Source organism: Mobula hypostoma, chromosome 8 (genome assembly GCF_963921235.1).
Source record: "Mobula hypostoma chromosome 8, sMobHyp1.1, whole genome shotgun sequence".
Taxonomy (NCBI): domain Eukaryota; kingdom Metazoa; phylum Chordata; class Chondrichthyes; order Myliobatiformes; family Myliobatidae; genus Mobula; species Mobula hypostoma.
In genome coordinates, this window is record NC_086104.1 from 149,700,464 (window position 1) to 149,727,026 (window position 26,563).

Here is a 26,563-nt window from a genome sequence, read left to right on the forward strand (position 1 = left end):
GCTGTGAGAAGCACGGAGGAACATCTGGAGAAACTTCTGAAATGCCCGGTTCGCTGCTGCTGCTACTGTGCGATTGAGAATGTCCGGAGAGAAGGCCCCAAAATCCTTGGCTTTGCCTGCTGCTGGTGGCTGGGGCTGAGGTCGAAGCGCTCAGCAGAGATGGTGCTTGGTGCTCGGTGTTGGAGGGCTGGTCGGAGGCTCGAAGTTTTTGGACAACTCAGAGTCGGACAGTGGTTGGGCATGGCAGGAAGAGTTTTCTTCCTTCTCCCGTCTGCGTGAGATGTGGGACTTTTGAGAGACTTTGAACTTGTTTTTACTGTGCCATGGCCTGTTCTTCATCAAGAACACTGCTTGCACTGTTGTAACTATATGTTATAATTATGTGGTTTTTGTTAGTTTTTCAGTCTTGGTCTGTCCTGTGTTTCTGTGATATCACACCGGAGGAATATTGTATCATTTCTTAATGCATGCATTACTAAATGACAATAAAAGAGGACTGCATGTCCTCATAATCTAATCTAATCTAAACTCCTGAAAAGTAAGTGTGTGTGTGTAGCAAATGAATCTGGAAACAAATAGAACTGATCAGGCTGGTCAGAAATAAAACGTCAACGTCACACACAGAATGCTGGAGGAGCACAGCAGACCAGGCAGCATCGATGGAAAGGAGTAAACAGTTGACGTGTTGGGCCAAGACCTTTCATCAGGACTGGAAAGAAAGAGGAGAAATCAGAGTGAGAAGGTGGGGGGTAGGGGAGGAAGAAGTACAAGGTGGTAGGTGATAGGTGAAACTGAGAGAAGGGGAGGGTGAAGCAAAGAGTTGGGAAGTTGATTGGTGAAAGAGATACAGGGCTGGAGAAGCGGGAATCTAGTAGGAGAGGACAGAAGGCTGTAGAAGAAAGAACAGGGGGGAGGAGCACCGGAGGGAGGCGATGGGCAGGCAAGGAGATAAGGTGAGAGAGGGAAAAGGGAATGGTGAGGGAGGAGGCATAACAAGAAGTTCGAGAAATCGATGTTCATGCCACCAGGTTGGATGGTGACAAGAGCTTAGTCAAAGAGAGGCACAATAGACTACAGATACTGGAGTAGCATCTGTGGTGAGAAGTGTATATCTGATATTTTGAATTGAAATCCTTCACCTAGACTTGGTCAAATGGGTAGACTATAGGGTGCAAAGTGGGAAATGAGACAGAGACAGAGGGCAGAGAATGGGGAAGGAATTTCAGAGCACGGGGCCCCTCCTTTGTAATTTGAGGACACAGATTCCACAAAGATCTGGATGCTGAAGTAAGAGTGCTAGAGTGAAGTAAGAGTAAGAGGGTTGGAAGGGGTTCAGAGACAGGGAGACAAGAGACCATGAAGGGTTTTATAACAAGCATGAGAATTTAAAATTGAAACGTCACTAAATCAGGTGCTAGTGAAGGTCAGAGGTGGTGGCCACACAGGACTAGAGAGCAAAGTTCTGGATACATTTCAGGATAATGGTGAGTACGGGGTGGGGGGGGGGAGGTGTTGGGATAGTGGTGTCTAGAGGTAATGCATAATTCAATGAACATTTTGGCAGCTGATTATCACAGCAGGATCCCAGCCAAACTTTAGCCTTTAGCTATCATATTGAACACTTAAACAAACCCCTTATTAACATTATCCTCAAACAAGCATTGAGAACTAATAGTAAATACATCTCGTTCCATAAACACTTATTTTGATCACACAGTTTCAATTTATAGATTTCTGGCATGGATAACCCTGTTGGCCCACAGTAGTTTTTGTCTGATCTGCATGTGAGTGCTTCATACTTAGCGACCAGTTAGAGCTGATTAGGAATCGCATTAACCCACTCCAGTGTTTCTATTCAATCACTTATATTAGGAGGATGAGAGGTGAATTTATAGAGATGTTTAAAATGAAACAGAATCAGATTTATTGTCACTGGCATATGTCATGAAATTTGTTGCTTTGATGCAGCAGTATAGTGCAATACATAAAATGTTGCAGATTACAATAAGAAATACATATTTTAAAAATTTAAGTCATGTACAAAGGATGGAAAATTGTGAGGTACGGTTAATAGTTTCATTATCCATTCATAAATCTGATGGTGGAGGGGAACACACTGTTTGTAAAACACCGAGCATATATTTTAAGGGTCCTGTATCTTTTCTCCTCTCTTGATCAACACTGGTGCACCTCAGGGGTGTGTGCTTAGCCCACTGCTCTACTCTCTATATACCCATGACTGTGTGGCTAGGCACAGCTCAAACAGCATCTATAAATTTGCTGACGATACAACCATTGTTGGTAGAATCTCAGATGGTGACGAGAGGGTGTACAGGAGTGAGATATGCCAACTAGTGGAATGGTGCCACAGCAACAACCTGGCACTCAACGTCAGTAAGATGAAAGAGCTGATTGTGGACTTCAGGAAGGATAAGACGAAGGAGCACATACCAATCCTCATAGAGGGATCAGAAGTGGAGAGAGTGAGCAGTTTCAAGTTCCTGGGTGTCAAGATCTCTGAGGATCTAACCTGGTCCCAACATATCGATGGAGTTATAAAGAAAGCAAGACAGCGGCTATACTTCATTAGGAATTTGAAGAGATTTGGCATGTAAACAAATACACTCAAAAACTTCTATAGATGTACCATAGAGTGCATTCTGACAGGCTGCATCACTGTCTGGTATGGAGGGGTTGCTGCACAGGACCAAAAGAAGCTGCAGAGGGTTGTAAATCTAGTCAGCTCCATCTTGGCTATTAACCTACAAAATACCCGGGACACCTTAAGGGAGCAGTGTCTCAGAAAGGCAGCATCCATTATTAAGGACCTCCAGCACCCAGGGCATGCCCTTTTCTCACTGTTACCATCAGGAAGGAGGTACAGAAGCCTGAAGGCACACACTCAGCGACTCAGGAACAGCTTCTTCCCCTCTGTCAGCTGATTCCTAAATGGACATTGAATGCTTGGACACTACCTCACTTTTTAAAAAATATACAATATTTCTAGTTTTTGCACATTTTTAATCTATTCAATATATGTACAGCATGCTGTAATAGATTTACTTATTTATATATTATTATTTTTTTCTCTTCTATATTATGTATTGCATTGAACTGCTGCTGCTAAGTTAACAAATTTCACGTCAGATGCCAGTGATAATAAACCTGATTCCGATTCTGATGTTACTAATACCATCACACAGGAGGTACAGGATTGCAGATAATACGAGGCATTGATAGAGTGGACAGCCAGGGACTGTTTCCCCACAGGACATAATTTTAAAGTGATTGGAGTATAGGGGGAATGTCCGAGGTAAGTTCGTTACACACAGGGTGGTGGGTGTGTGGAATGCATCGCTGGGGTGGTGTAGAGACAGATATATTTGTTCACTCATTATGTGCTGTGTCATATGATGTAGGTCTTTCCATGACAATAATTAGTCTTGGCAATTTTTTTCTACAGAAGTAGTTTACCATTGTCTCCTTCTGGGCAGTATCTTTACAAGACGGGTGACCCCAGCCATTATCCATACTCTTCAGAGATTGTCTGCCTGTCATCAGTGGTCGCATAACCAGGACTTGTGATATGCACCAGCTGCTCGTACGACCATCCACCACCTGCTCCCATGGCTTCACGTGACCCTGATTGTGGGGGGTGGGGGTGCTAAGCAGGTGCTACACCTTGCCCAAGGGTGACCTGTAGGCTAGCAAAGGGAAGAAGTGCATTGCACCTCCTTTGGTAGAGACATATCTCCCCGCCCCCCTGCAGATATGTTACGGACAATAAAAAGTACCTTAGATAGGCACATGGATGAAAGTAAAACAGTGGGTTTTGTGGGAGGGAAGAATGGGTTAAAATGTTAGCAGAACATTGTGGGCTGAAGGGCCTGTACTGTGCTGTACTATACTATGTTTTAGGTTCCCTCCGATATTTTATTCATTTCACTCCTGAGACACAAACGCTTTTTGTCTCTGGCTTACTGAGGGGGTTTTGCAGATGCCCCCTGTTCAGCTGGCTATCCTTATTTTTGCCTTCCAGAACAGATCACCAGCATCAAGATGTTTAACCAATAGCCCAGTGGGTATAATAGCCAGATCCAAAGTCGCCCTCAAACAGCATTCATGTTGCAAGACTGCTTTGGTGCATTACAATTTGTCTGCCATAGCAATGCTCTGTTACCTGAGATTCTGCAAGTACACCATGACCACTTTGCATTAAAATAGATTTTTTGTCTCTGTTTGTTCTAATTGTGTTTTTTCTCGTAAAAAACATGTTTAATATATACTTCACTTGTGAAAGCTGCTTTTATGATGCTATGTGCTTGTGATGCAGCTGCAAGTAATCTTTTTGACGCACATGTGCATACATGCCTTGTGCACCTGACAATAAACTTAACTTTGACTCTGAACTTTATGTGGCATTGACAGATCGGCATTTGAAGAATCTGAGCTCTTGTGTTCAAATCCCATCATAGCAGCTGCGATATTTAAATTTGCCTGCTGAAATTAAGCACAAGATATTCTGGAAAATTCTGGGGATCCAGAGCAAAACACAATTAAATAAAAATTAATTTAAGCAAATTAAATTAATATGGATTGCAAAGTTAGTCCAGCAACAGTAAACATGGAATCACCAAATTGTAATTTAGAACAGAAATTTCAGGTTCATTCCTTATATGTGACTCCATAAGACCATTAATCATAGGAGGAGAATTAGGCCACTTAGCCAATTGAGTCTGCTCCACCATTCCATCATGGCTAATTTATTAACCCTCTTCACTCCATTCTCCTGCCTTCTTCCCATAACCTTATGCCCTTACTAATCAAGAACCTAGCAACCTCAGCTTTCAATTCAGAGGACTCTGTTTAATTGGGACACATCAGGACCAGCACATTTTGGCCCAATTAAGCAGCTGCCCCAATGAGCTGAAGTTTCATGGAAATAGTTAAGAAGGATAAAAGAGACAAACTACTGTTAAACTGAATAACAAACTATGTATTTAAATGAAAGACCGAACAAATTAAGAACGCTATCAATACTATAAAAACTATGTATTAGTTCCTCATAGTTATTGATGGAAGTAATTATCTGCCATGTTCCTCTTACGGTAAATGAATACAGTCAGCACAGACACCTAGTATAGATATTGACTGCACTCCTTCAATGCTTTCCACAATTACATCCTCCAAATCTTCATTTTCATTGTTACACTTAAAATGATTGTCAATACTTTCAAATTCTTTGTACCTCTGAAACTATTTCATTTTCACTCCCGGCTGCGTCTGGCATCTCCAAGCCTGAATGCGTGAAGCTGCTGTGAGCAGAGCAGTTCTGAATTGTCTTACTGCTTATTTCTTGCCAACTATCATTGACAAAAATCACTGCTTTTTGAATACAAGTGCATACAGCTGACGCTATTAAAAAATGTTTACTCTCGGTGTGGTGTAGTGCCTAACAGTGAGCCAAGTGCATGCATCAGATGCTAGTTAGAAACTGGCAAGTCTTCTGTCCCAGTTAAGCAGTATAGTATCCAAATAAATGACATCACAAGGCCAGTGTGACACCATTGGGACACATCATAATGAAATGCAGCATCACAATAGGATTTAAACACTGATCACTTGGAGACCAGAGACAGAAATGCATTTAACTGTCATGTGATGGAAAAGTGTAGTGATTATACTCACATTTATACGGATGGTGCGAAGGAACCTGAAACAAGAGTGATAGGGTTTGGGGTGGTTATACCAGCAAAAGAAATTGGAATCAGCAGAAGAACATCTATTAAGTTAGGGGTGTTTACAGTGGAGATGATGGCGGTGTTGGTTGCTTTGCAATGGGTGCAGAAAGCCAGACAAGTCAAAGCATTGATATGTTCAGATTCATCCTCAGTTCTAGCAAGTTTAAGGTCTTTTCACACAAACAGTCGGCAAGATGTACTTTATGAAGTCCTTCAGTTAGTTACAAGAATTGCAAATCAGGGAGGTCAGGTAAAATTTTTATGGGTTCCGGCACATATAGGGGTGAAGGGGGAATGAGAGGGTGGATGAGTTGGCAAAGAGGACGTTAAAGAAAGAAAATGTAGAAATGCACATTAGTATCAGTAAAGCAGAGGTTAAGTGCGTAATCTGGGAAAAAGTCAACCAAATGTGGCAAGAAAGATGGGACAGGGAGGGGAAAGGGAGGCATTTATATCAAATACAAAAGAGTGTTGCAGGTACTAGGGTAGGTAATGGATACAGAAGAGAGGAAACTGTGTGGACTAGGTTAAGGCTGGGGCACTGTGCATTAAACAAAACATTGAAAATGATAGGGAAACACCAGACGGGATTGTGTGAGGAATGTCAGGAAGAGGAGTCAGTAGAACATGTAGTTCTGAGTTGCAGGAAGTATGGGATACAGAGAGAGATGATGATAATCAATCTAAGGGAATTGGGGGTGCAGGAATTCACATTAAAAGGGTTGCTGGGCATGGGTGAGAGAGCACAGGTCAGGGTATTTTTAGCTTTCTTAAGGGGTACAGGGTTTTTATTTATAGGATATGATGAATAAACAGGAACAGGGTACTAGGATGGCCAAAGATGGGAGGATAAAATGTAGGTTAGGGTGTGTGTGTGTGTGTGTGTGTGTGTGTGTGTGTGTGTGATTGGGTGAAGGGGTTTAGAATGTAAGTCTATTGCACACTCCGGAGCAGAAGGTGGCAGTAATGCACCATTAAACTGGGTGCCAACCGCCGTAAAACAAGAAGACGACCAGAGATAGAACAACCAGATGCTGCAGGGTGGTTTGCTGCCCTGGAGGCTGGTGTAGACTCAAAGCATTAAAATGACCCATAATGGGCTGCAGATTTTGCTGATCCTTGGATGGTAATGTTGAGATTTGTCTCATCCCCAAGTGACAAGTCTGGTCCTTGGGTCTTCCTACGTCCTGGCAGCACCACAAAGGGCTGAAAGATCTCTTCTTGGACTCCAGATTTCTTCCCCTCAGTGGGATTTCATCATGGCCTCGAATACCTTTCCTGAACTGCATCTTCCATATCAGAGGTCTAATAGTGCAGCAGATGCACCCAAAAGACTGTGAAAGGGAACACATTCTGCCGAGCGGGTGAAGCCCCTGAGAGGGGAAGAGCTGGAGGTGGGGAGGAAGAAGCCAGCGAAGGACGTGGAAGGTCCGGACTGCATTCATTGCAGAAGCAGCACATTGGGATGAAGGGCCTCTTCCTGAGACTCAGGATTCCTGGTTCTTGGCGGGACTCCATCCCAGACTTGACTGACTTTCCTGAACTAAATCTTCCACATCGAAACTGTGAAACTCTGAACTCCAGCAACACTGAGACAATATATCAATTCCTCCCATTCCTTGTGGAGGCAATATCTGGAAGGATTGCCTTTGGGAGGGATGAAAGATTAGTTGTTGGGATTTGGGTGTCAGCTCTGGGTAAATATGGGTAATTACTGCTTGGAGCCCCCTGTGTTTGTTGATTTTGGGCCGTTGCTAAGGAGCTGCTCCCAGCTCATCCAGCCGGGGTGATGTCAAAAAAGGCCCTTCAGTGATGTCAGACACACCCATCCAACCTGTCTGAAAGCAGTGCCCAATGTCCAACTGCAGACTGGAGAACCTGCTGCCTTTAAAACTCAGGCAATGATCCATCCTCTGCCTGAATCTAGAAGTGTAAGTGGTCTTGTAGTGTGATCTGTTGTTTGTCATGATTTGGAGGAGAACGTAGGCCGAACAGTCAGTCAGTTTGTAGATGACACCAAAGCTGGTGTGCGGTGAAAGTGAGGGTTATCTAAGGTTACAATGGGTTGGAGACCAGCCGGGGGAAGTAGGCCAAGGAATGGTTGATGTAAATTAACTGGAACAAATGTGACGAGATAGGTTTTTTGGAAGTTAAACCAGAACAGAACATACAGAGCAAATGACAGGGCCCAGGGAGAGTTGTAGACAGGGGAACTGAGGATAGATTTCCATGAATGTGGTAGACAGGTAGTGAAGAAGGTTTAGATGGGTTCTTTCATGCTTTATAAATCTGTGACTCTAAGTGTAAAGGGCCCTGTCAATGCCTAGTTGTAAGCTGGTGAAAATCTGTCTTTTCCCAGAGGGACACGACTGCAGGAAACCGTGGCATCTGGGTGAGCGCAGGGAAACAGAGGCTTTTGCTGCATGAGCCAGTGATGAAGCCGTGAGAGACCAGCGAACCATGCGAGCCTGAGGAGACAGCATACCCTGCTCCTCCAGTAGGTCCCCCATGTCCCAACCACCCCTCAGAGCTAACTCGACAACCACTACCATTCCCCTCCACAGGTCAATTGAGTTATGGAGATGGTACGAAACCACCTCTCCACCTCAGGGCTGTTTCCAACTCATCCATCCTGGGTTTGGCGGGTTCACCCTTCCACCTCTAAATTTGATCTTACCTTGAATTATTTCTCATTTTAAAAAAGTTGCCATTTCTGTGTGTCGATGGGTGTTTGTCACCCACCCCGGTTCTACCTGAAGTTGTATGGTCTGACTGAAATTTGACAATGGGTTCACCCCACATCCCATTAGGCTGGGCCTTCATGTCCAGTCTCCGTGTCCCTGCATTGGCATCAGGAACCCACTCTTCTCTAGCTCTAGGCTCTGCTTGGCATTGCTCAGAGTTACCACACTGGCACTGGAGAGGGCCCAGTCCACGCAGCAAATTCCGGCCAATAACGGCTGGAGGCTCCCCCTCCCCACCGGCACTGAGGCAAACAGGGTGTCGGGCATCCCCCTGTTGTTCTTCCCGATGGTGCAGAGAGAGAGCGGCAGGTTAAAGTCTCTCACCAACTAGTCGCTGCCCTCTCAGGCCACACCATCAGTACACACTGATAACAAGACCTCCTGGAACTGAGGAACAGTGCTTGTCTGGCACTGGCCAGCTCTGAGGTGGCACTGGCCAGCTCTGAGGTGTTTCTGCCACCGGTACCAGAATCTTGTTGGTTTCCCCAAGCATTGCCAGCTGCTGTTGGTGCTTCCTTCACCAGGGGTACACTTCATGCCTGCTGGTGGCACCAATGGAGCCCCGGGACCCTGGTCTCCAGGTGGGATCAGCTCATTTGGTGGAACCACCCTCTTGAACTCCACCCCACTCAGGGGTGCCATGTTGTAGGTGGATTGGGCTGTTGGGAGAGCAGCCAAGGATCTTAATTAGCTCTTTATATAACTTGCCCCTCCCCAATGTGGATCCATCTGTAGCCACTCTCCACAATTCCTATGGGGGGGGCATCTGGGTCCCTAGGATTGGCACACCCACGGAGGATGTATGGGCCCCAGTGGCACCTCCCGCTGTGTGGCAGGGGTTCATGTCAAGGGTTAAACCCCTCTGACCCCTGTAATCATGAGCATGGAGCTGTATAACCCTTATCCCTGTTCCTGGGGATTCCCTATGAACATTCACTCCCTGCTGGTTCACCCCCAAGGAAGCCCAGTGGGAGCCTAAGTCGATCAGGACCTCCTGCTGTTTTGGCTGATATATTGAACACAAGGGTGAGACGAACCTGGAACTGATGGTCCGGATGTCCCTCCATTCATCCTCCCACCGTCCCCTCCTAATCTGCACCCTCCGGCAGCTCAGGTCTTGCAGGAAAATTGAGGTAACTTCTGGTGCCAGGGTGAATAAATGGACGTTATCCAATTCCAGAGTCAGGGCAGGGTTTTATCAGATGTCTCCAGACAGATAGAGTTTGTCCAGAGTCCGGGGCTCTGCACATAGGTTTGAGACCCCTTCCCGGCTCTCTCTGTCTCCGTGACACCCTGCACCCCATGGGTGCTTGAGCGACTGGGTCACATCTGCCAGGGTTGGCCAATCCAACATCTGACTCCCTCAGCTGCTCTGAGCTCCACCCTTATGATTGGGTGATGCACATGGACGTGACTGGAAACCATCGAGACCAGGCTCTGCATCCAGATGGAGAGAGCTGTTGTGGAATGTATTGCCCACAATATTGTTTCAATGGTCCACTGTGATTTAAAAATAAAGTTGAATTTGGCCGTCTTTGGAGTGTTACCTGATTTGAGCACAGACTGGGGTGGGGGAGGGGGGAGGCGTGTGGGCGGCAAGGCAACACACACACACACACACACACACACAATCACTAGGCATGAATGTCATCTGAAAATTATCGTTTTTTTTCCAGCAGCACCACAGTATGTTCTGAGATGACAACAAGTAGATGACAAGTAGACACGGTATGTTCCAAGATGATGACAAGTAGAATTGGGCGCCACAGTAGCGTGGTGGTCAGCGCAACCTTTTACAGCTTGGGGCGTCGCAGTTTGGAGCTCAGTTTCGACGTCATCTATAAGGAGTCTGGGTGCTCCCCCAGTGAAATGCGTGGATGTCCTCCAGGAGCCCGGGTTTCCTCCCACAGTCCAAAGACATGTATGTAATTAGGCTAACTGGTCATTGTAAATTGTCCCGTGATTAGTTTAGAGCTAAATCAGGGGTTGCTGGGTGGTGCAGCTCGAAGGGCCAGAAGGGCCTATTCCACATTGTAACTCTAAATAAATAATATATCGAACTAAAATGAGCATAAATTTTGCATTAAATACACATGCACTAAACTAAACAGCACGATATTGCTTTATTGTTGACACATGCACAAAGGTAGAGTGGAAAGTTTGTCCTGCACGCTGTTCATACAGGTTAAATCATCGCAGAGCGCGCTGAGGTGGGACAGGGTAAAAACAGTAACAATGCAGAATAAAGTGGAGAAGCTGCAGAGGAAGGGCAGTGCAGGTAAGTGATGAAATGCAAGGTCATTATGATGTGAATTATGAAGCTAAGAGTCCATTTTATTGTGGAAGAGGTCCATTCAAGAGGCTGGTAAGAGTGGGGTTGAAGCTGCCCCTGGGCCTGGTGATCTGTGCGTTCAGGCTTTTGTAACACTTGCCCAATGTGAGGGGGAGAAGAGAGAATGTCTGTGGTGGACGTGGGTCTTTGATTATGCTGCCTGCCTCATTGGATCAGTGAGAAGCACGGACAGAGTCCATGGGTGGAGGGGGGTCCGTGATGTGCTCAGCTGTGTCCAGAAATCTCTACGGTTTCTTGTGATCACGTGCAGAGCCATACCATGTGGTTTTGAATGCAAACAGAATACTTTCTGTGGTGCATTGATAAAATTTGGTAAGGGTCAAGACTGAGAGAGAAAAAAAAAGTCCAAGATAGCATTAGGGTTCTTCCAGTCACCTCAGGAGCCCAATGGCAGTGGGAAGAAGCTGTTGCTGATGTGTGTGTCATCAGGCCCCTGTACCTCCTTGATTGATGGCAACCCAGCTAGCGGGGATCCTGGCACCAGACAGCATCGAAGGAGACTACATGGTCCGTCATGATACCCTGAGGCCCTCTTTATTATTGCTGGTGACTTCAATCAACCAGGCTGACTTCGAGAATGAATTACCAAAATACTACCAGCATGTCTCATGCCCAACTTTGTCCTTGACTGTTGCTGCACAACCATCAAAGTCGCCCTCTACTCACACTTTGGTAAATCAGACCAGCAGGTTGTGCTCCTGCTCCCTGCATACAAACAAGCTGGAACGTAAAGGATCTAGTCATACAGAGCTGGTCTGAGGAAACAGACGACCTTCCACGTGACTGCTTTGAGTTGGTACACCAGTCTGTGTTCAAAGGTTCAGCAACCAGCCTAAATCAGAACAGGATTCATGTTTATTATCACTGATATACGTCAGTAAATTTGTTGTTTTGAGGCAGCTGTACAGTTCAATACATAAAAATTACTATAAATTACAACAAGAAATAGAATAAGGTGGCATTAAGCCATTCGGCCCATTGAGTCTGCTCCACCATTCCATCGCTAATGTATTATCCCCCATTCTTCTGCCTTCTCCCCGTAACCGTTGTCCGCTACTGATTAAGAACCCATCAACCTCCACTTTAAATATGCCCAATGACTTGGGCTCCACAAAAGTCTGTAACCACAGACTCGCCACCTTCAGCTACAGAAATTCCTCCTCATCTCTGATCTGAAGGGAGATCTTAATAGGAGGAATAACTGTGACCCACAGTGTGTGGTTGGCTCTCACTTGCCCTCTAACAAGTCCCAGCAAGGGACCCAGTTCAGGGATTTCCATTCGTGCTTACTGGCAATAAATGAATAAAGAAAGTCTTAGCATGGAATGAAAATCCAACAATTGGACTGGGGGAAAACAATGTAGATTCTGGGAAATCTTAGACCTTTAGAGTGTCCATTGATTCCCCAGGGAAAAACGCACTTTGGAAAGGAGCAGAGTTAATACCAATATCCAATGCGATTGAACAGTCTGGTCACACAGAGAACCTTCTGTCACATCCCAAAGTTGCTCCCAGCCAACAGCCAGAGATTTTAGATGTGCACTCTGGGAAGGAGAATTATTTGGGATCCTTTTTGAATTCACAGCTGAAGGTTTGAAACGAGATCCGAGTGTTTAAATCTCTTATTATTTTGTCCTAAAACAGGTATTTTCCCCATATCAAAAGTAGTAGAAATTTCTCCCTCCAAAAGAAAAGATTTGTACACATGGATATTTTGAAACTGAGATCAATTAATTTGCCTTGGATAGGAGTATGATGCGATCAGAATTAAAAGGTAGTAAATTGGAATTAGAGCCTGCTTCTGTACAATGGGATGGATCTTGTTGGCAAATGCTGGAAATTCCATTGTGAACTGTGAACACTTAACCGTGGACTGTTTCGATGACGTTCTAGTTTGGTTTTTTATATTGTATCTTTTGCTTGTTTTTTCTTTGGCGTTTGTACGATTTGTTCTTTATTTGCGCATGGGGCTTTGATGTTTTTCTTTGAATGGATTCCATGGTATTCTCTTGTTTTCTTTGTTCCATAGCTGTCTGTGGGTTGTATACTGCATACATGCTCTGATAATAAATGTACTTCGAATCTTTGTAAACAAGTGAGGGTATTGATGCATGCGTATGTAACGCTCAGCTATATTGGCTGGTATATATCTGGGGGAAATCCCGTCTGCCGCCCGCCTGGATGCTCCCGGTTGTGTCGGTTGCTGCCACCGAAATCAAACGTCAATCATCAGCCAGCACACACAGTACGTTTTACCAAGTACACTTTAAAGATATTACTAAGTCTATGAAATTAATATAAGTTCAATACAGAAAAAGGGAATGGAAAAGGCGCAAGACTTATCAAAGTTCAATTTCTTCGTGCACACATTGGAGCTCAGGACCCTCTTTGGGACCATCCTGACCCGGTCCACTCGCAGCTCGGGACCACTCGGAGTGATCAACCTGACTTTGGGACCACCCTGACCCGGTCCACTCGCGGCTCGGGACCACCCAGAGTGATCGATCTGAGCCTTCCCCCAAGTCTGTCGTCCTTACGGTCTCTCCGCCAACTCGCCGCCAGAAGCCCCTGCTTCCCAGTCATATGAGACAGCATATCACCCCAAGAAAGAATAACATGGACACCCATTGGCTGATAGTACCTCTGTTATCCGTATTAACCCAGGCAAATGTCCAGCTAGAGACTTTCTCAGCATTTAACATAATATAGAAGCCATTTTAATCCACATACACAGCAGTTTAAAAGGTTAATATAACAAAGAAGCCATTTTAAATTTAACAGAACAAAGAAGAAACCCCGTACACGTACCTGAACATAGAAGTGATGGATTTGTCCACACCCTCCATGGTTGGAGCTTACCAAAGGTCTCTAGTATTTACCTGAGGGATCTGTTGTCAGTCTCTAGACCAAGTTGGACAACACATGACCTGGAAGCCCATTTCGTTCAATGGAGGTTTATCAATGAGGCAGGTACTCAAGAATATGGAAAATGGTTTTCTTAAGTGGCAGGAGCAACGTTTTTAAATTTTATAACGTTTTAAAGTTTTTTTGAATATAGTTATTTTAATTACACCAGTCATCTGAATTCTAATATTTCTCAATGCTCCAGAACATCAGAAACCTCCAAGAGGGCCACAACCTTGTCGTAGGGTTTGGAGGCTTGCGTGCCTTAATGACCTGGAGAGTGATGTTGGCTGGAGTCTGGGTTTTACGCTTTGCCTCTTCGTAGGGTCAACCAATGTCAAACAAGTAGAGGACAGACTGAGAGTGGTCCACGAGTCCTCCAGGTTCGGGGGTTCAGCTCAGGGCTAACAACCTTGACCGGTCAAAAAAAGTTGTTACAGAAAAAGCAATGAAGATCCTTCGATACAGAGATAAATGAAGGACTTTCATTGTTGCCCTAAACGCCAGTGGCATAACAGGCGAAGTAAGAAAGAATATGAGGGGCATTCAAACCTTTTCCATCTTTGACAGACAGTAGATGCCTAACCTTCAGACACAAAAAGACTCAGCTGCGGCTTTTCCTCAAACCCCACTGTTGGGTTGAAACATAACGCACCTACCTGGTTACACGTGTTGATTTCCACCCCATTCTTTAAGTGGTCGAGGAGTTTGTCCAAGTTTCCTGATCTTGCAGCCCTGAGGAAACTGGTTGCAGCATCGGCCTGAAAAGGAATAGACAAAGTGGTAAGGTACCATAAGACAATAAGACCCTAAGACATAGGAGCCGAATAGGCCATTTGGCCCATCGAGTCTGCTCCACCATTCAATCATGGTTGATCCTTTTTTCCTCTCCTCAGTCCCACTCCCTGACCTTCTCCCCATAATCTTTGTTGTCATGTCCAATCAAGAACCTATCAAGGCTACCTTAAATATACCCAATGACTTGGCCTCCACAGCTGCCTGTGGTAACAAATTCCACAAATTCACCATCCTCTGGCAAAAGAAATTTCTCCGCATCTCTGTTTTAAATGGACGCCCCTCTATCATGAGGCTGTGCCCTCTTGTCCTAGACTCTCCCACCATGGGAAACATCCTTTCCACATCTACTCTGTCTAAGCCTTTCAACATTCAAAAGATTTCAATGAAATTCCCCCCTCATACTTCTAAATTCCAGCGAGTACAGATGCAGAGCTATCAAACGTTCCTTGTATGATATCCCGTTCATTCCTGGTATCATTCTTGTAAACCTCCTCTGAACTCTCTCCAATGCCAGCACATCTTTTCTTAGATGAGGAGCCCAATACTGTTCCCAATACTCAAGGTGAGGCCTCACCAGTGCCTTATAAAGCCTCATCATCACATCCCTGCTCTTGTATTCTAAACCTCTTGAAACAAATGCTAACATTGCATTTGCCTTCCTCACCACTGATTCTACCTTTAGGGTATTCAGGGTGCAAGTTAACCTTTAGGGTGTTCCGCACAAGGACTCCCAAGTCTCTTTGCATCTCTGATTTTTGGATTTTCTCCCTGTTTAGAAAATAGTCTGCATACTTATTTCTTCTACCAAATGCATGACTATACCTTTTCCAACATTGTATTTCATTTGGTGCTTTCCTGCCCATTCTCCTAATTTATCTAAGTACTTCTGCAGCCTATTTGTTTCCTCAACACTACCTATCCCTCCACTAACCTCCATATTATCTGCAAACTTGGCAACTAAGCCATCTATTCCATCATCTAAATCATTTACATATAGCTTTAAAAAGGTGCAGTCCCAACACTGACCCCTATGGGATACCACTTGTCACTAGCAACCAACCAGAAAAGGATCTTTTTATTCCCACTCACCGCCTCCTACCAATCAGTCAATACTCTAACCATGCCAATAATTTTCCTGTAATATCATGGGCTCTTAACTTGATAAGAAGCCTCATGTGTAGCACCTTGTCAAAGACCCCCTGGAAGTCCAAATATACAACATCCACTGCATCCCCTTTATCCATCCTACTTGTATTCTCCTCAAAGAATTCCAACAGGTTCATCAGGCAAGATTTTCCTTTAAGGAATCCATCTTTGTCCTATCTTGTCCTGTGTCACCAAGTACTCCATAACCTCATCCTTAACAACTAATTCCAACACCTTCCCAACCACTGAGGCTAACTGGTCTATAATTTCCTCTCTGCTGCCTTCCTCCTTCCTTAAAGAGTTGGGTGACACTTGCAATTTTCCAGTCCTTGGGCACCATGCCTAAGTCCAATGATTTTTATAAGATCATTACTAATGCCTCCAGAATCTCTACCACTACCTCTTTCAGAATCCTAGGGTGCAGATCATCTGGTCTAAATGACTTATGTACCCTCAGGTCTTTCAGCTTTTTGAGCACCTTCTCCCTTGTAACAGTAACTGTACTTGCTTCTCTTCCCTCATACCCTTCAACATCTGGTACACTGCTAGTGTCTTCCACAGTGAAGACTGTTGCAAAATCTGTTACAGGTCTGGTAACTAGTTCACTGCTAATCACAGCTGTGCACCAACCCCAGTGCAGTGGAGCGAAAGCATAGCTGGCCAGAGTACACTTTGTTCCTGTAGTTACACAATGCAGACAAGATTCTCCTGGAGTCAAGGACAAAACAATGATGCAGACAGTAGATCCACTTTTTTCTAAAGACTGCGTCCCACTATATTGGCAGGCTGCACCGTAGCGTCTATTCATAGAAACGATCCCATTACAGATCAGCATGGGGGCTTTGACCTACACCATTTCCGACCTAGGCTGGTTCACCCCTCTTTATCGCACCTGGTGGCTCCAAGCTCTGTATAGATACCGATCTTAATGCGGATGCCCGATCGGTATAGTCCTTGGAGTGTTGTGAGAGGTAGAAAGAGGAAATGCTGGATTAATGCTTGATAATTAGCATGGACTAGATAGACTGAAGAAAATCTTTCCACGCTTTTATTTATGATTCCAATAACCCCAGTAATATTGACAGGGCTAAACAAACACAAGTGAAAGCCACTAGACCGAGGAACCTCAGTATCCAGTAGCCTGGGCACCTATCACCAATACTTAAATGTGAACACGTTAGATTGGGATGTGCTAGAGCCACTGATCTTAGAAACATAGAAACATAGAAAACCTACAGCACAATACAGGTCCTTCAGCCCACAAAGTTGTGCCGAACATGTCCCTACCTTAGAAATTACTAGGCTTACCCATAGCCCTCTATTTTTCTAAGCTCCATGTACCTATCCAAAGGTCTCTTAAAAGACCCTATCATATCCACCTCCACCACCGTTGCCAGCAGCCCATTCCATGCACTCACCACTCTCCGAGTAAAAAACTTACCCCTGACATCTCCTCTGTACCTACTCCCCAGCACCTTAAACCTGTGTCCTCTTGTGGCAACCATTTCAGCCCTAGGAAAAAGCCTCCAACTATCCACACGATCAATGCCTCTCATCATCTTATACACCTCAATCAGGTCACCTCTCATCCTCCGTCGCTCTAAGGAGAAAAGACCAAGTTCACTCAACCTATTCTCATAAGGCATGCTCCCCAATCCAGGGAACATCCTTTTAAATCTCCTCTGCACCCCTTTCTATGGCTTCCACATCCTTCCTGTAGTGAGGCGACCAGAACTGAGCACAGTACTCCAAGTGGGGTCTGTGCTCAATTCTGGTCACCTCACTACAGAATATGCAGGAAAAAAAGTGGGGAAGAATGAGAGGTATTAGAAATTTCATGGTTTGTAGATCCTTGGACAGAAGTAGGGGATATCTGCTTGGTCTAAATGGAATCAACGGATGTAGGGTTACTACAGGAAAATGGTTCAAATTTTTCAATTTAATATCAGAGAATGTAGGCAGTATACAACCTGAAATTCTTACTCTTCACAGACATCCACAAAACAAGAATCTGTGAAAATGATGCAAGATTTTCCTTACGGAAAGGCAGAGCAGGTGCATCGGTCCAAGTGACTTACACCTTCTCTACTTCTTAGGTCCTTCGAGCATCAACTTAAATTTCAAAATATCTAAGTTTTTGTGACATCTTATGAGGACTCCTGCAGATTCACCCTAGAACGCATCCTATCTGGACGCAACACAGCTTGATGTAACAGCTGTCCTGCCCAGGACCACGAGAAATTGCAGAAAGCTGTGAACACAGCCAAGACCAGGAGTACACATCTGGGGTCCATAAACCCCTTGCTTAATGATATTGGTCCATAGCATAAAAAAGGTTGGGAACCCCTGGCCTTGACAGTCATATAAACTAGCCTCCCTTCTATTGAATCCATCTACACTTCCTGCTGCTGCCTCCGGAAAGCAGACAACATAATCAAGGATTATCCCCAGTGTCAAATTCCATTCATAAAATGTTTCCATTTTTCAGCATGAGTAACTGTGGTGAATAGTGTGGGCAGCATGGATCAATAGCATTACCCTCGATAAAGGAAGGACAAACAGAGTGACAGAATGGAATGATGACATGATGCTAGATTCTTCAGCCTTGCCCAACAGACAGCACTCCTTAATTCCTCCACTCCCTGCAAAAGTTATCAGGTTGCCGGAAATCTTCCTAAAACCATACTAAACCCTGCTATAAATTTACATCTACAAATGGGATGATCTGCCCAGATCAGGTCCAGGACTATTCATACTGCCAGGAAGGAAATACCTTTATAAATTGACCAACAATTTAACATCAAGACTGCAGCTAACAAAAAAAAGCATCAGAATAAGAATCACCTGCGCATGTCGTGAAGTTTGTTGTTTTTGTGGCAGCAGTACAATGCAATACACAATAATAGAAACTGTGAATTACAGTAAGTACAAAGTATATAGCCTGTATATAATAGCTACTGTAATTCAATTTAATTACGTTTTTCACAGTATAATTAATTCAATTATTATTTAAATTAAATAAATAGTGCAAAAAAGTAGTGAGGTATTGTTCATGGGTTCAATGTCCATTCAGAAATCGGATGACAGAGGGGAAGAAGCTGTTCCTGAATTTTTGTGTGTGTGCCTTCAGGCTCCTGGACCAGCCAGAGTAGATATTAACAATACAGATCTATACCATCCAGTATATTGTTCCGGGAGCTATAGATTTTATATGGTTAATATCTACTGAGTCCTTGATGCATTCATTCCTAATACAGATTATTTATTGATAAAACAGCATTTCACCAATGAGCTGGAGGTGTGGCAGGGTGTATGACTCTCCACTCTGGCTGGTCCTGGAGCCTGAAGACACACAGACAACAATTCAGCAACAGCTTCTTCCCCTCTGTCATCCGATTTCTGAATGGACACTGAACCCACAAACACTACCTCACTACTTTTTTGCACTACTTTAACTTAACTATTAATTAACTTAATTAAACTGTGAATAATTTAATTAACGTAAACACGAGGAATTCTGCAGATGCTGGAAATTCAAGCAACACACATCAAAGTTGCTGGTGAACGCAGCAGGCCAGGCAGCATCTCTAGGAAGAGGTACAGTCAACGTTTCGGGCTCAATTACAATAACTATTATATATGGTATATATACTAAGTGTAATTCACTGTTTTTATTGTGTATATATTTAGAAAGATAAATTAAATTAACAGTGCAAAAAGATGGGAAAAAAGTAGTGAAATAGTGTTCAACCATTCAATGTCCATTCAGAACCTGTTGTTGAGCCTTGAGGTATGGGTGTTGAGGATCTTGTACTTCCTGCCTGATGGCAGCAATGAGAAGAGGGACATGGCCTAGACAGTGAGGGTGTTTAATGACGGATGTCGCCTTCCCGAGACATCGCCTCTTCTAGATGTCGTTCATGGTGGAGAACTGTAAACGTCCATATACTCAGTTCATCGCCAAGTTCATACCAACTTGCACACATCTGGGTCAGGGACAGAAATAGGTCATGTAGACTCTCCAGCCTACCCTACCACTTCATAAGGTCAGGGCTGACCCGATTGCAAACCCAATTTCGGTCTACTCATTGTGACCTTTCATTCCCTCCCCTCGCTCATCAAGAATCTGTCTACCTCCACTTTAAACTATACAAATACCACTGCTTCCTTTCAGCGAGCAAGGCTCGCAAGATTCTGATAAAATATTTCATCTCACCTCTGTCTACAATAGTTGACATGTATTTTAAACCACTGATTTCTAAACCTCAGTTCTAGATTCTACTGCAAGATACCAGTGAAGAGTAACTTCCTTACTTTTATATACAATTGCCCGAGTCATCAATGATAACTTTCTGTTAGGCATCCTTATGAATTGCTGCCTACTCACCTTTTGTGATTCATGTACTGGGACACCTAGATCTAACTGAAGCTTAGATCTCTGTTCAGATAACATGATTTATTATTCCCTGCCAAAATAGACAATTTGACCTTTTACCACATTACACTCCATCTTTGCCCTCTCATTTGATCTATCTAAATCCCTTTGTTAAGCTCATCACAGGTTATTTTCCTACTTCTATACACCTGCCCAGTGGCCCCTTTATTTGGTACACCTGTACGTTCAGGCAAATATCTAATCAGCCAATCATGTGGCAGCAACCCATTGCATATAAGCATGCTGACATGGTCAAGAGGTTCAGATGTTGTTCAGACCAAACATCAGAATGGCAAGGAAATGTGATCTAAGTGACTTTGACCGTGGAATGATTGTTGGTGCCAGATGGTATCTCAGAAACTGCTGATCTCCTGGAATTCTCATGCACAGCATTCTCTAGAGTTTACAGGGAATGGTGCGAGAAACAGAAAAACACATCCAGTGAGGGGCAGTTCTGTGGGCAAAATTATCCTGTTAATGAGAGAGGTCAGAGGAGAACGGCCAGACTGGTTCAAGCTAACAGGAAGGCAACAGTAACTGAAATAACCAGACGTTACAACAGTGGTGTGCGTTCAAAGATGCTCTTCTGCACAACACATCAAACTTTGAAGTGAATGGGCTACAGCAGCAGAAAACCACGAACATACTTTATTAAGTACATAATAAAGTGGCCACTGTGTTTATTTCAGCTCGCCGTGCAATTCCCCAACAAATGTGAAATGTACACCTCATTTTGCGAAGCTTCCGCTGCGAGTCTCCTGCTTTAGTGACCGTCAGGAAAGAAGGACCTGTTATCGGTGTATGTGTGCCAGTGAGGAATTCCAACTACGTGGATGTGTGGGCTGAGGGCTATTTCTATTCTCACTGCCCTATATTTAGCCATCATGTGTCAGACCACTGCAGCTTGTGCTGTCTTAGTCACACATCTCCAGGGCAGCTCCGTGAACTTGCTGGAAGGGCTAGCAGAAAGCTGTACTACAGGTCTGGGGGCAACCCCTCTGCAAATCAAGCCAATGCAAGAACAGGAGTCAGAACCAGAATCACCGACGTGTGGCATGAACAAAGTTCCCTCTAAGGTGTGCGTGTGTGCACGCACACCTTTTGCTACCAGCGCACAAAAGAATTTAAACTGCACACAAAAGGCTGTCACCCTCCACCTCATGGGCATGTTGAGCATACTTCACGATCGTACACAATCACACTTCCTTTTCCAGTTTCTGCTGGCAACGTGGTGTTTGTGATGATTTGCCTGCAGATTTTAGAACAGGCTTATTTATACTGTTTTTGTTGAAAAAATTATTCAGTGTGCACATGTTGTTGTCACTGTGCGAAAAATTGCACAGCACAAGATTTTTTGCGCACACTGGTCATTACAAATTAGAGGGAACATTGGTCGTGAAATTTGTTGTCTTTGCGGCAGTAGTACAATGTAATACATGATAAATACAGGAAAAAAGTGACAGTAAGTATATATGTATTAAATAGTTAAATTAGTAGTGCAAAAATAGAAATAAAAAGTAGTAAGGTAGTGTTCATGGGTTCAATGTCCACTTCGAAATTGGATAGCAGAGGGGAAGAAGCTGATCCTGAAACATTGAGTGTGTGTCTTCAGACTTCTGTACCTCTTTCTTGATGTTAACAATGAGAAGAGGGTATGTCCTGGGTGGTGGTGGTCCTTAATGGTAGAAACCTCCTTTTTGAGGTACTGTTCCTTGAAGATGTCATGGATACAACTGAGGCTAGTGTCCATGATGGAGCTGACTAAGTTTACAACTCTGCAGCTGTAAACAGGAGCAGGTGCAGGAATGGGTCATTTGGCACTGCGTACCTGTCCCACCATTCCATGAGATTCTGGCCGATATTTTGCCTCAGCACCATTGTCCTGCATTAACCCCCATATCCCTTAATACTTGGTCTTGAACACGCTGGCACCAAGATTCTGGAGCAAAAAATTCCAAACATTCACTGCCCTCTGGGTGAAGATATTTCATAGAACATAGAACAGTACAGGTGCTTCAGCCCACAATGTTATGCTGACCTCTTATTAGCTTTATTTGAAGATTCAAAGTACATTTATTATCAAAGAATGTATAAATTATACAACCTTGAGATTTGTCTGCTTACAGGCAGCCACAAAGCAAGAAACCCGAAAGAAGCCAATTTTTAAAAATGACCAACACCCAATGCACAAAGAGACACAAATCATGAAAACTATGAAAGCAAGCAGCAGCGGTGAAACATGTTAGATTGTGTTAAATCAAACCAGCGATGACTGACTGCGCTGGCAAGCCTGCAAGTGTCAGCCCACATCGGGCACCAACGTAGCATTTTCACTGACCCTAACTGAAAATTTTTTTGGAATGTGGGAGGAACCCCATGCAGTCACAGGGAGAACATACAAACTCCTTACAGACAGTATTGAGAATTGAATACTGGCTAGAAATGCCACCCAAACTAATTTTAACTTATTATAAGATCAATCTAACCCTTCTCTCCCACATAGCCCTCAATTTTTCTTTCATCCATATGCCTATCTTTCATTGATTCCATTAGGTTTCTTGGATTTACTAAGAATGCGCGCCAGGAAATGAATATGGTGATGTATATGTACTTTGTTAATAAACTTACTCTGTACTTTGAACTATCTAACAATCTCTTAAATGTCCCTAATGTATTCACCACTACAGCCACATGTCTCCGTGTTCTAAGCATCCACCACTCTGTAAAATCTGATCCCCCTATACTTTCCTCTAATCAACTTAAAATTATGCTCTCTCAACGTTTCTCCTCATGTCAGCCCTGAATGGTCAAGGTCTTATTCTGAGACTGCGACCTCCAATTTACATTCAACGTCATTTCACGTTTACCTAGCCAAGCCCCATAAAAGCTTCCTAGATTCTGTGGAGAACACCCAGTCCTGGCTTCAACATTCAACTAACTGGAGGTTCATGGTGTAATGGAGAATTAAGGAGGTCTTGAATTGACTTTATATCTTACATCCTTCACAAATGTGAGGAGTAAAAATCTTTTAAGTTGCATCTCCATCTGAATATGCAATGTTGCAAATTATAGTAATTTGTAATAAATAGTATGTACAGTAAGATATACAACAGAGCAGTCAATATAGCTCAGAAATACTAATGTGTCAGCATGAATTAATTAGTCTGATGACCTGGTGGAAGAAGCTGTCCCGGAGCCTGTTGGTCCTGGCTTTTATGCTGCGGTACTGTTTCCCAAATGGTAGCAGCTGGAACAGTTTGAGGTTGGGGTGACTTGGGTCTCCAATGATCCTTCGGGCCCTTTTTATACACCTGTCTCTGTAGATGCCCTGACTAGTGGGAAGTTCACATCCACAGCTGTGCTGGGCTTTCTGCACCACTCTCTGCAGAGTCCTGCGAATGAGGGAAGTACAGTTCCCCTACCAGGCAGTGATACAGCCAGTCAGGATGCTCTCAATTGTGCCCCTGTAGAAAGTCCTTAGGATTGGAGACTCATGCTGAACTTCTTCAACAGTCTGAGGTGAAAGAGTTGCTGTTGTGCTTTTTTCTTGCATTAAACATGCACAAAGAGTCTCCCTTTCCTTTTGCCACCGCTGCTGAATGAGGGGAGTTTGTGGATAGATTTCAGATAGACCAGAGGGTGGCCAGTTCTGGTGGGGAGGGATACGAGATTAGTGAGGAAATATACTGGTGGAGGGGGAGAATGAGGCAGGTTGCAATTGCCTGCACATAGGCACTGGGGTTTGATGGTGAATGGTGAGGGCATTTGTGGGGTTGTAATATTGCTTTTGCCTCGTCGACCCTTGTTACAAAATTGTTAATTGGTTAACAATTAGTTGTCAGTCTTTCTTTTGCACATTGGTTGTTTTTCTGTCTTTGTGTGTAGTTTTTCATCATCGATTTTACTGTATTTCATTAATCTGCTGTAAATAGACGCAAGAAAATAAATCAGAGTAGTATACATTCAGTTGCTGCTTTATGCGGTAGACCTGCTCGTTAATGGAGATATCCAATCAGCCAATCACATGGCAGAAACTGATTGCATAAAAGCATGCAGACGTGGTCAAGAGGTTCAGTTGTTGTTCGGACCAAACATCAGAATGGGGAAGAAATGTGATCTAAGTGACTTCGATCGTGATGCCAGGTATTTGATCTCCTGGGATTTTCATGTACAACAGTCTCTAAAGTTTACAGACAGTGGTGGGAACTGAATAACTAACTTTGTAAAACATTGAACGAATTGCTACGCTACTATGCTGGAACTGAGAGCTACAATATCATTGGTTCAAATGATGCAAGAATCTGTCACCAGGTTCGGATATGGCCCAGTGCGAGACACTGAAGCAGGTCGATAGTTCACAAAACTTTAATGCAAACAGTATTAACGGGAAAATAAAACAATAAACGCTAGGCCAAACAGGGCCGTTAACTAAAACTCTCAAACGGGAAACGAAGCCTACTCTGCGGCTGAAAAGAACATCTAATTATTAAATGAATATCGCTAGCCTTCAGAGTCAGTTAACTCGACAGTCCAATTTCTCAGGCAAGGCCAATGCAAACAAAAGCGAAGAGTTGCCCTGCTCTGTCCAAGACTCGACAAGCACTGAGGACAAGTATGGAGTTAAATACTATCACGATTAAATAATAATTAGCTGACACGTGCAAGTTCACAAGCGCAATTGCCATATCTACTGCACTGCCGAATCCGTGTTTGTGACTGAACCAGTATGTTAGGCAGCGTCTATGGAGAGAGTAAATAGTCAATGTTTCATGCTGAAACCTTTCATCAGGACTAGAAAGTGTTGAGGCAGAAGCCAGAATAAGAAGGAGTACGAGGGGCGATTGATAAGTTCATGGCCTAAGGCAGAAGGAGTCAATTTTAGAAAACCTAGCACATTCATTTTTCCTACATTTACACACTTAGTCCAGCGGTCATGGAGCATACGTATTCCGTTTTTGTAGAAGTGGTCCACAGCAGGGGTGATTTATAAGTTCATGGCCTAAGGTAGAAGGAGATGAGTTATTAATTTCAAACTTTCTGCATTATCACTCAAAGAGTTAAACTGCACGTGCATGTAACGAGAGGGTCTTGGACCTCCAGGTGGTCCACAGCAGGGGTGATTGTTAAGTTTGTGGAAGGAGATGAGTTATACAGCTCTCATTACATGCACGTGCAGTTCAACTCTTTGAGTGAAAATTCAGTAAGTTTGGAGTTTCTCCTCATCGCCTTCTATTTTAGGCCACAAACTTATCAATCACCCTGCCGTGGACCACTTCTGGAGGTCCAAGACGTCGACTTCTACAAAGAAAGGATCCATGACCACTGGACTAAGTGTGTAAATGTAGGAAAAATAAATGTGTTAGGTTTTCTAACATTGACTCCTTCTACCTTAGGCTACAAACTTATCCATCACCCCTCGTATAAGGTGGCAGGTGATAGGTTAAACCCGGAGGGGGAGGGTGGACAGGTGAGGATGAAGTAAGAAGCTGGAAGGTGAGAAGTAGAAGAGGTGAAGGGCAGAAGAAGAAGGACTCTGATAGGTGAGGGCAACAGACTGTGGAAAATGGGGGAAGATGAGGGGAACCAGAGGGAGATTATGTGCAAGGGAGCAGAGAAGGAGTAAGAGGAATGGCAAGAGAAGGAAGGGGAGGGGGAAGAAATTACTGGAAGTTAGAGAAACCATGAGGCCATACCCAGGTCGGAGGTTTCATTTTCTGTCTAGGTAGCCTTCACTGCATGCTTCAATGTACATGTGACAAATAAAGCTAATCTTCTTCACGAAACAAAACTGGGGCTCAGCCGTATCTGGGGACCTTGGGATAAGTGACTAAATACATTAAAAGGCATCTCAAAGGAGGAGAGAATAGGAAGGGAGGGCGAAAGAAAATCGTCTTGATATAAGGGTCATTATTCTGCATCATGTTTCTTCAATGCTCTCAGGCCAATTTACCCAATCACGTTTTTTGCTGTTGTTTTCCCATTGGCTGCAATAACTGAGGTATATGCGATTGGTTGTGTAACAATGCAGCACAGAGATCTGATTTAAAAAAAAGCATTGCTTTGATCTTACTGTGCAGCTGTTGGATGTTACAGAAAGGAACTCTGCAAGCAGCTTTAGCCACCTCGCCATGCATAAAATAGCAGGTTTGCTTGCGTGCACAGAGTTACTGCACTTCCGAGTAATCTGCTATCTGAATTTGAGATGTCCCAAGGGCTATGAGAAAGAGCATTAGCAAGGCAAGAACGTTCTTTCCTATCTCATGTCCAGGACTGTTCTCTCTCTCTGCCACTGTGGTTACAAGGCTTTGCTCCCAGATGAGATCAACGCCTTTTTAGCTCACTTTGACTGACAGAACTTGAGGGTATCTTCACAAATCCCCACAGGCCACCGATGATCACGTTATTTCAGTCTCTGAGGATGACATGAGAGCATCCTTCTGCA

General features: G+C 43.9%; 1 protein-coding gene across 10 annotated transcripts in view; it reads right to left on the bottom strand.

Annotated features, from left to right (window-relative positions):
• The window catches only part of LOC134351041 (ankyrin-1-like), a 315,455-nt gene that overhangs the window by 230,490 nt on the left and 58,402 nt on the right, over positions 1-26,563 (bottom strand). For all 10 annotated transcript variants that reach the window (XM_063057044.1, XM_063057043.1, XM_063057036.1 and 7 more), the window contains exon 2: positions 14,402-14,503. In XM_063057044.1, coding sequence (XP_062913114.1) covers positions 14,402-14,503 — 102 coding nt within the window. The remainder of the gene's footprint in view (positions 1-14,401; positions 14,504-26,563) is intronic.